A 10,828-nucleotide genomic window follows, 5' to 3' on the forward strand; every position below is an offset into this window, starting at 1 on the left:
ACTGCGCTATGTGGGAATTATAAACACTTGATCTAAAATATATTTTAACTGTTATTGTTTTCTTCCCACAAGGAATTCTGTCTTCCCATGCATGAAAATAAAACATCACACATACAGAGTAGGTCCAGTCCTATGCAACCTAATGCAACCTTTAGTTTTGAAATTTAAAAATTCATAATAAATCAGTAATACATGCCACCACTTTGCAAATTAAACTAGGCCCAGGTGAGTAGAAATGCTAAGATGCTTCGAGGTGGTCAGAATTATGGTCAGGTTCATTTAGCTAACAAATGTGTTGCGGTTTCTATCACCTTCTTGTAGTTGGAAAATGCTTGTTATAGTACAACTTAGTGCAACCCTGTTAGTGTGAAGCCGCACCTCTGATTTTTCCCATTTCTCCGGGTAGCTCAACATGATCACGACGGCATGCCATTGGGTCTAAAAGTGGTGAGTTCAAGACATGATGCAGAATGAACATGTTATACTCAGGCATTGTGCTGTGTGAAATTTTAGAGACAGGACTTCAAGGTTTAATGACAGTTTTGATCTGAACAGTTCTGCTGATGGCCCTGCCTGCATTTCTGATACATTATCCTCCTGTTATTTTTCATTTGTCTCCTCTTCCTCTTTGTTCTCTTTCCTTCTTAAAATGCCAGCATTGACTCATTGCAGCTCAGTATTATTATTTAACCTTTATCCAGGCAAGACATTAGGAACTAATTCTTATTTACAATGGTGGCCTTACAAAAGGCAAAGTCTCTTGAGGGAAGGTGGATAGAAGCTAAAAACACATTAAATGTCAAAGCAAGCACCACACATCCAACACACCCACTACTTACAATCACAGTAAGCATTACACATGATAGGCATTATATACCGTTAATGACATGCAGTTTAGTACACAAGCATAAGGCAGGTATAGCTATACAATAAAACAAGCATGTAACATCGTCTGCACGACCTTACAAAGCAACAATAATCACTTCCACTTAGTGCAGTTGTTTCCTCTGTGTGTGTGTGTGTGTGTGTGTGTGTGTGTGTGTGTGTGTGTGTGTGTGTGTGTGTGTGTGTGTGTGTGTGTGTGTGTGTGTGTGACAAATACAATGGTTACTTAATAACCAACATCAGTCACCAATAATTAACCATTTGACATAATGTATGTCCAAATCAATGTAGTCACTTGAAAGCTAGTTTATTAGTTTTATTGTTATGACCTAAGGACTACTAACCATGATTGTTCCTGCACTATCTGTACCTAGTAGACCTCTAGAACTACTAAACAGAGCTGCTACCTTAAAACACATTCTAAATCTGATTTTTTTTTTTTGTATATTTAAATAGTTTTGAGAAAAATGCTGCTAATTGTCCCAAAAGTGACTGCAAAAGATTACTGCTATTTGTTTCAAAAATCTTTATAGCCTGTATATAACATAACTACACAATGTGACATAGCTGATAGCTCTGTTTAACACAATGCTGTACCCCCTTCAAATCTACACTTTCCCCATGTTCTTCTTCAATTGTCTTTATTATATTTTGACACTTGCTTTGGCAATGTAAATGTTATTATTACCATTAGTTTAGTTTAATACATTTTGTGTGGGCTAGTTAAAGTTAAATTAATAATTTGCCTAATTGAACGTTTCATAAAAAGACAAAAATAAATTTAAAAGGAGAAAAAAAGGCATGTTAATGATAATAATAACGTTGTTATTAATATTATTATCAGGTTTGATGCGACACTTCATTTCACACAGTCCAGTGAGTCTGACATAACGTGTTGTTACCACATTGTTCTTTGTGTTGTGTCTGCTTTGTGGAAAACAGCCTCTGGGGTCGCGCCTTGATTCCAACCAGCTGTTTCCCGCCTCGAGACAGATCAGCTGCAAACACACACACGGAGTAGGCGGAGGCACAGAGCCACACACACACAGCAGAGGGAAGACCCCATCAGCTGTGGAGCAACACAACCTTTTTACTCACAACTCACTATCTTTTTTTAACTGCGATTTCCCCCCCACCCCCGAACACGCGGTATTAGTATTGTGAGTTTTTACTATGTGCCACTGATCTAGGATCAGACCGTTTTTTTTTTAGTACAACCAAGAAGGAGAAAGAAGTCGATCAGAGACTCAGGAGAGGGAAAACACAAACAACACGGACTTCTTCAGAAGCTGGAGAAAGCATGGAATACTTCATGATGCCGACCGAGAAGATCCCCTCACTTCAGCAGTTCAAGAAATCAGAGAAGGACGTGATCGGAGGGCTCTGCAGGTGCGCTTCCCCGTGTTTGTGTTTTTTTTTGTGTGTGTTATAACAAAAGTATGTGACACACACACCACGCGTGGCCCGGTGGTCCCACAGACAGTAGTGATCATCGTGGGTTGGAGGTAGCATCTCCCGCTAGCTGCGTTAGCTCCTGATCTCACTAGAGAACATGGTAGTAGCAGCAGCAGCAGCAGCTCCGCATGCCAGCTAAGGTTAGCTGCCTGCACGCTGACTGACTCGGTGCTACGATGTTTCCTAAAACACGCACCCCCAAACGTCTCGAGCGATCAGACGTGGCTGTTGGGTTGGAGGGGTCGTGTCCGTTTGTCGCACTATTAAAATATGCGAGCACAACACGTCAATATCATGCATTTATGGGCACTTCAACATCAACCACGTGGTTGGGTTACTACCGTGGCTGCTGCCCCGCGTCCTGTAGAGCGAACCAGATGTTTAATCGCGATGTTTACGCTTAAAATACTCCCCCCCCCTTCGTGTCTCGATCGTTTTATGTGTATAGTCGATCGAGAGTTGTGATCTTCGTTTTGGATAACCGTGCGCGCAGGTAGTGCGTGTTTGGCGAGTGCGTTAGCTTAGCCACACGGAGCTAACTCGTGCCTCCCGCAGCCATGCTGCTTGTTGTGTCGTCGTGTGCCGTGATTAGCATTAGCACGTTAGCCAGTTAAACATCACGTCCCAAACAACCAAGCGCACTGGGTTTTGGTTTTACTGCCGCAGCTGGGTTTTTATTTACGGGTCTTTTACGATACGAGTGGATTCGTTAGACCGTATTGCAACAACACTGCGGCCCGTGAACATAATGTGGCGTAAATACTGGCCAGTTTGAGCACGGTGTTTAACCAGACTGAGCCAGTTGACGTCGTGCTCGTTGGGAGAAAGCATTGTTCTCCTCCATGCCAGAGCCAGAGGGTTGGCCTAGTGCTGCCTGCTGCTGCCTGCTGCTGCCTGTCTGGTGTCAGCTTCCATCCACTGCTACTGTTGTTAGTCACATTTAGTTACATTCACTGACTGTCAGTGTTGTAAAGTAACTAAGTGCGTTTACTCAAGTACTGTACCTAAGAACAATTTGTCCCCAGTCTTTACTTTACTGGAGTATTTTTCAATACTTTTACTTCTACTCCACTACATCTCAGAGGCAAATATTGTACTATTACTCCACTTAAATTATTTGAAAGTTACTTTGCAGATATAAATTATTATATTATAAAACATGCATTAACCACTTCAGCCCTATTTTATACACAGGTTATTTTCAAACATTTTACTACTTCACTTTTGATACTTTAAAGTAAATTTTGATGGCAATACTCTTGTACTTTTACTCAAGTAACATTTTGAACACAGGCCTTTTACTTGAAACAGAGTATTTTCATATTGTGGTATTGCTACTTTTACTTAAGTAAAATATGTGAGTACTTCAACCACTGGTTACATTCACTGATTGTAGCGTTGTTAGTTAGTTTAGTTGCATTCACTGAATGTACTGTTGATATTATTACATTATTTAACTTACTGAGTGCTGGTAGTTACGTTCCCTGAGTGTAGTATTTTGTAGTTACATTCATTGACTGTACTGTTGAATGTTGATATTCACATTATCTCACATTCCCTGACTGTAGTATTGGTTGTTAAATGATCTCACTGACTCTAGAGTTTGTTTTGATTGAATACTTTATTAACAGTTTGCAAAAAGTACATATGTACAGTTATACAATAATGCTAAAAGGATAACACAAAAAGTCCTGAGGGTTGGTTGGTAGTTAGTTACACTGACTGGTTGAAGAGGGATGTGAAGTGACATGACTGGTGTATGTGCAGATACATTTGAGAGTTCATGTCAGGATAACGGTTGAATGTTGTAGAATGAATATTCCACTTTGGATTTCAGGACCAGCTTTAAAGATTGTTGGCACTTGGTACTCTAAGTCCGATGCAGATGATGATGATGTGTTGAGCTCAGAAATGTTGTTTAATTAATGACATATTTCTGATAAAGAGTCCTGAACCATTCTACACGATTCTTTTTGAAAACATAATTTTTTTTTGTTCGAACTCTGATGCCTATTCTATGTTTTACTTTTGGGTCAATGCCACAAAATGACCTATGAAGTAGATGACGTGAAAGGCCTGATATGCTCTTTCCAAGTCTCGGTTCTTGCTATATGTTATAGAGGGGCAGTGAGTTCATGCAAACTCGCAAGACCTTCAAGTGATTAGACTGAGGAATGTAGAAGGTCACTACTAAACCATGCTAAATTTCCAGGTTAAAGGTTACCTTGTTTAAAAGGAAGTGTGCCACATTAAAGTTCTATTTTTACTATGGCTGTAGCACATGTTGCAATGTATGCTGGATGGGTAAAATATGTTCTAGTTAGTATCCCTAGCTTGTAAAGCTTCCTTACAATAACTACTTAGACAGACACAGTTCAAAGCCTGTATAGCTTATGGAAATTCACTTTACTCAAATATTGTTGTGCCAAGGTCTACAGATCATAATGTATATGAGGGAGTATGCAGCTCATGCATGATGAGTGTTATACAGGACTCACGCCTTTTGTGGTTCAAAAATAATTCTTGTCCCACTGTTCTGTGGGTCATAGACCTTCTGCGTTGTTCTTAAAAACCCTTTAATACCTGGAACGCATCTGTGTCACTTTAGATTTCTTTGGCTATTCAAAAATAACAGATATACAAGCTCATAGCGCGGCACCGAGTGCCGCGCTACGAGCTTATAGATCTGCTATTTTTGAAAAATCTTGAATTTTAATTTTTTAGATTTTTTTTTCCAAAAAACTGTTAGGATTTAGATTTTTTTTAAAGAATCGCCTCAGGTCTTAATGGGTTAAGGAAGTATGGTTGTCTCATTATAGGCTAGAGCTACATTTCTAGAGACCTTGTGGTGTTCCGTTGTCAATCTATTTTTCAGCTGTAGCTGAACATCACATTTTTATAAGCAAAGCATGTGACATCACTAAAAAGGCAACTTAAAAATGTATGGAACCCCACAATGAAATTGCATGAGAGAAAAGGTCCTAGGACCTTTTTCCCACACCTACATATGATGATGACCACCTCCTGTCTCCCCTCTCCTTCAGCCTGGCCAATATCCCGCTCAGTCCCGAGACAGCCCAAGATCAGGAGAGGCGTATTCGCCGCGAGATCGCCAACAGCAACGAGCGGCGACGCATGCAGAGCATCAACGCAGGTTTCCAGTCGCTCAAAACACTCCTTCCCCACACAGATGGAGAAAAACTCAGCAAGGTGACTCACATACACACAGATGGAGAAAAACTCAGCAAGGTGAAACACATACACACAATTGCCAATCTTTCCCTTGTTTAGATCTGTTTTGTGATCTCAAGGCATATCTTTTGTTTGTCAAGATTTAGCATCATCCGTTTCTTATACTTATAAACCCTAGCATCCCTATATGCTGGGTTAAACATCCAGCAAAGCTAGCAGATCTACAAGCTTGTAAAGCATTGCGAGCTTGTAGATGGGCTACTTTCGGCGAGGATGTTTATCGTACACTCTACAATAAACATCCTCACCGAAAGTAGAGCATTTCTTTTGCCCTACAATGTAGAGCAAAACATGCGAGTGTCTGTCTTGAGACGACTATCACCAAGACAGTTGCATGTAATTGTTAGTGTGCATAACCATTGAACTAGTTTTGTGTCTGACTTGCTTTTCAACTGTGGATTATTTCCTGCTAGGCGGCCATCTTGCAGCAGACATCAGACTACATTTTCACCTTAGAACAGGAGAAAACACAGCTCCTGCAGCAGAACAATCAACTCAAACGGTTCATCCAGGTAATGGAGTGTTAATGTCTTATCCCGTTCAGATTGACCATAGTTTAAAACAATGTAGTGAGACACCCATGTCTTGTCACCTTTTGATCAAACTGGTACAGAGTGTAGACATTCATCCTGATCCAACTCACCCTAATGTTGTTGTCCTGTAGGAATTCAGTGGCTCATCGCCTAAAAGGAGGCGAGCGGAGGAGAAGGATGAAGGGATCGGTTCTCCAGATGCGCTGGAGGAGGAGAAAGGCGAGGAGCTTAGGAGGGAGATGCTCGAGCTCCGACAGCAACTTGACAAGGAGCGCTCGGCACGCATGCTGTTGGAGGAACAGGTGAGCAGGATGGGCGAGGGTGGGGAGAAGAGTTGGTCCTTGCTTACTGTAAGTCGCTCTGACTGTAAACTGTACTTGAGAAAGACGTGAAACAATAGATAGATAGTATACATGTAGATATCGCATTGGTCATTGGAGTGATTAATCAACATGGTTGCCATATTGCCTCCTAATACATGTATGCCCCATGTTAATCTATTCAAACGGGAGGTCTCTGCAATTAAAATCATTGCAACTTGCTGAATTGTCAACCGATTTTTTGGTTTGTTACAAAGGTCAGACATGTAGTTATGATATTTGATACTTGGTTAAGTTAATGTGGGTTTTCATACCAATAAATCTTGTCTAATGTAAATAACGTAATGTAAAGCAAAAGGTTTTAGTCTCAGGTACTTGTATACAGTATACAGTATACAACTCAGGCATGATGGCAAGTTCCCCCTGCCAATATAACATTAACGTAACATCCAGTGGCCAATGCGCCATCTATGTATTTTATGTCTATGCGTGCAAACCGGATGGAACTTGGGGAAGAGAAGACAGAGATACGCTCAGAATGGGAAAACTTTAAATGCTAATCATAGCGACGCAGACAACGCAAGATGAAGCTGTCAGCAAAACTGGCATTGGATGTTGTGAATCTCACTGTTTCATGGGGCGATGGAGGGTGCATATGTGGACAAGCGGCTGGGGGAAAAAATTGTTTAGAGTTCACTATTCTTCCTATATGTGAAATGTAAAAGATAATGTGTACATCACAACTTTAGGTGACTCCCTGTTTAAAGAGATAGTGGTGTCTTGTTAGTCGGATCTTAACCGCCTGGCAGGTGTTACCAAGATGGTGCCCGAGTGAACAGACTTCTTTTAAAGAGTCTGTGGAGAAATGGGTTGTGATGAAAAGATTGACGCACCCAAGCACAAAGTGAATGAGACACAAACAGATGAATAGCTACTTTTAATGAGACTAAAGCAGTCATTCTGAGACACTTCCTGATGCACAGCTGGCCACTAGAGAGAAACAAACAATATGCACCGTCATAAACACATTCTCACGTTGTCTTTGTGTGTGTGTGTGTCTGTGTGTGTGTGTGTGTGTGTGTGCGCGCACGCTTGCATACATGTTCCTCCAGGTGCGTTCTTTGGACAACCACCTGCATCCGGAGCGTCTGAAGGTCATCACAAAACAGGTGCAGGAGGAACAAGCGCACCTCCAAAGTCAGACTCTATTACGACTGCAACAGCTCCACGACCAGCAGGCCAACGACAGGAACACACACAGTCCACAGGTCAGAACACACACACACACACACTTCAGTAATCAAGAGCCTGAACTAGGCTAGGCAATTCTATGACATATTTTAACACATTCAATACTGTTAAAGCTGGTGCATTGACGGGGTAACTACAGTATGTCTTACTGCTACACACCACATGAATCTTAAACAAACCAAAATGTCTGATTTTCTAACATACGGTAAATGTACATTCAATTAAATATAGCACTTGTACTCTATTATATATTGAGTATGATGTTGCCTTAAACAAAGATTTACAGGTGATGCTTTTACAATCATAAACGAAAGAATGGCAGATGAAATATCTGTGCGCTTCTTCCTTGGGCTCCTTGAGGAGAAATGTCTAAATTCATGCCACCTGAAAACGTTCCTACTGCTTCCAGGACACGTGATAATTACAGGTCACTTGATGACCACTTTCTATTGAAACAAAACACCAATAGGAGGTGTTAAAACGCTGTTAGAATAAGCTCACAGTGTTTCCGCACGCAAATCAGGCCAGGGTATATCAACAAGACTCGCATTGTAAAAACATGTATGTTTTCTGTTTCAGGTGCTGGCCCTGACCACTGTCCCCGCCCCCACGAACCATCCCACAGTTATTGTCCCCGCTCCCACGCTAAACCAGCAACCCCATCATCACGTCACCGTGGTTACCATGAGCCCTGCCAGCCACACCAGCACTGTGTCGACATCTCGACAAAACCTGGATACCATCGTGCAGGTACGTTTCTATGTACTTCAGAATTTCTGTGTAGAAATATACAAAGAGGAAGGAATAAACACTGTCTTTGGTCATTAATGATACAAATCTAAACATTCATCAGAGATTATTTTTGATTTTAGCCATTTTGGCCTTTACATATTTTTACATGTATAACAAATACTGAAAGGGTAAGAATGAAAGAACCATTCCATTGGTTTAAAATCGAGTTAACATTGTTGGCATATCACAATATGAGGACATAAATCTACTGGCTTCATATTTATAAAAATACATGTTTATTTCAGGCCACTCTATAATGGTGATGGCTTGATAAAGCAAGCTATAATGAATCCGGATCAAATGAAGCAGTCAATGCAGGCCAATAAAAGTTACACTAGCAGTTAATGTTCCTCTTGTGGAATTTTCTATAGATAACTACTGGTAGAGGTCAACACTAGTATTAGACCAGGACAGTCTTCCAATGCCGATTACTTATTTTGGCTGGCCCTGAATCAAATTACTTCTTGCCACTTCCTAGCTAGTCCGATAACTCTGCACAGCTTCTGTTGAGTTTGGGTGAGATGTTAAAAGCTGGGTGAGACAAAAATAATACCAATATAATTGTTACATTATCCCACACACCGTCTTCACTTGCAGCATGACCTACAACTGACCGTAATCAGGTATCCTAATGAAGGTCATTTGATCAAAATGTGCTTTCTTCAATGCACTCTGTTGTAAGTTACTTCATGTCTGACATCAGGAATTGAGTTTTAAGACAAACATAGCCTGTTAAATAATCCAGCTGTCACTTGTTTGCCAGTGGAATGTGCCTTTAATAACTTTGCAATGCTCATGGGCTCGTTGGGCTGTTGGCTGTTCCCCACAAGTACCCAAATGGCCTGCGTGGCTCTGTTGGACAGGTCAGTTTATGTGGTTTCTGGCAACAGGTCAAGTGTTTTGACAGTGTTTTTTTGCCTTCTGCCACGCTACAGGCCATTCAGCACATTGAGCGCAACCAGGAGAGGCGGGCTAGTGCAGAAGAGGAGCAGAGACGTGCAGTCATTGTAAGCCCCTCCCACATGGCCATGGATACTGCTTGCTCAGACACAGACACTGACACGGAGGGAGAGGACTGCTCAATGAACTGATCCATCCTTTGAACACACACACACACCCAGCAGAGCAGAGAGAAAAGGTGACAAAGACTTGTGTTCCATCACACCCAACTTTTAAGCTGTCAATAATGGAGCGCACTCACACACACACACACACAAACACACAGCCCAGACTTTACCAATACCTACCCACTGTAAAGAGTAATTACTTTCAAGAGCTTGATGGTTTATTCTTTTTTGTTTTAGGAAACATGTCTTTGGCATTATCCAAAGTACCCAAATCCAGTGGTTAAGCTCTCAGTCAATGATGTACTGTAAAAGTTAATAAACATAGGATAAACATTTTAGAGGCTGTATTCTGATGTCCCTACGAGTCCACAGCCATAAGATTGCTTTATTCTGTCGCATGATTGTGTGCACATTGGAATTATGGTCCTTGCTGTTCAGGGCAGACGAGAAACTTGAAAGTCTTGGCATGTAAAAGCTATTGGCCGTCCTTAACTTTTTATTTTATTTTATGCGTTTGCTTCAAACAATCACAGCTCCCTCGCGTCCATACTGACAGTATTATTTGTTCTATGAATTGCTAAACATCAACATGTGCTGGAGAGTTGAATGTAACGACACAACAAGCAAGCAACTCCCCACTCCTGTATTCAGAAAGGGACAAGGGGTTGTACTTATTTCATATTTTTTTATACGCGCTACCTTTTAGTATCACTGGTCAGCAGACCTGGCTAAAGCTCATAGTGTAAATGTAACTTGGGGACAAACCCAAGAATAATTTGAATTGGTGAATAATGAATGTTTGGGGTGGGTTGGGGAGGACGGGGGGTGGGGACGACAAGGTTCAGTTTTCAAGTTTGGAATTGGCCCTTAATGAATAAGCTGTTGCACAGTTTACATGGAAAACAATGGATCCCTCTCTATTTTTAAAGTTGCTTGTTGTCTAAATTGTTGTATATAGAGGTGATCATTGAATTATTTCGTTCACAAGAGGTGACTGAGGCCTTTGAAGAATGAATGAATGGGTTTTGGTCATTCTGCATATAGTCAAGCATGTCTTCATGGTCCTATTCTACTCTTATCTCATTGGCTGGAGACACAGATTGTGTGTGGTCACTTCTGAGCTGTAGTATCCACCAGGGCTGCACAATTAATTGTATGATTTTATGCTTCACAATTATGAAATGGTGAAACATGGCAATTCAGACGTCTATTTGGTCAGCTGGTGGACCTTGCCCTTATCTCCTCACTCTTACACATGTAGATTGTACCAGAA

General features: G+C 41.1%; 1 protein-coding gene across 2 annotated transcripts; it reads left to right on the top strand.

The window, feature by feature from the left end:
• The first annotated feature begins 1,909 nt into the window (after positions 1-1,909).
• LOC308097464 (transcription factor AP-4-like) lies at positions 1,910-10,353 on the top strand. Of its 2 annotated transcripts, none has more exons than XM_080445226.1 (7): positions 1,910-2,274; positions 5,385-5,589; positions 6,006-6,104; positions 6,257-6,427; positions 7,558-7,713; positions 8,276-8,446; positions 9,424-10,353. In XM_080445226.1, exons 1-7 carry the CDS (start codon positions 2,186-2,188, stop codon positions 9,577-9,579), a joined length of 1,047 nt encoding a protein of 348 aa, XP_080301352.1. In that variant the 5' UTR covers positions 1,910-2,185; the 3' UTR covers positions 9,580-10,353. The 2 variants fall into 2 exon arrangements, with proteins under 2 accessions (XP_080301352.1, XP_080301353.1); XM_080445227.1 differs by having other exon boundaries at positions 1,911-2,274; positions 5,385-5,550.
• Positions 10,354-10,828: the final 475 nt, after the last annotated feature.

The sequence above is a fragment of the Gymnoscopelus braueri genome (genome assembly GCF_963280865.1).
Source record: "Gymnoscopelus braueri genome assembly, chromosome: 2".
Taxonomy (NCBI): domain Eukaryota; kingdom Metazoa; phylum Chordata; class Actinopteri; order Myctophiformes; family Myctophidae; genus Gymnoscopelus; species Gymnoscopelus braueri.

Coding starts and splice junctions, on each gene's coding strand:
- LOC308097464 (XM_080445226.1), top strand. CDS start 2,186: ATGGAATACTTCATGATGCCGACCGAGAAGATCCCCTCACTTCAGCAG. Junction 2,275..5,384: donor GTGATCGGAGGGCTCTGCAG/GTGCGCTTCCCC, acceptor CCTCTCCTTCAG/CCTGGCCAATATCCCGCTCA. Junction 7,714..8,275: donor GGAACACACACAGTCCACAG/GTCAGAACACAC, acceptor TTTCTGTTTCAG/GTGCTGGCCCTGACCACTGT.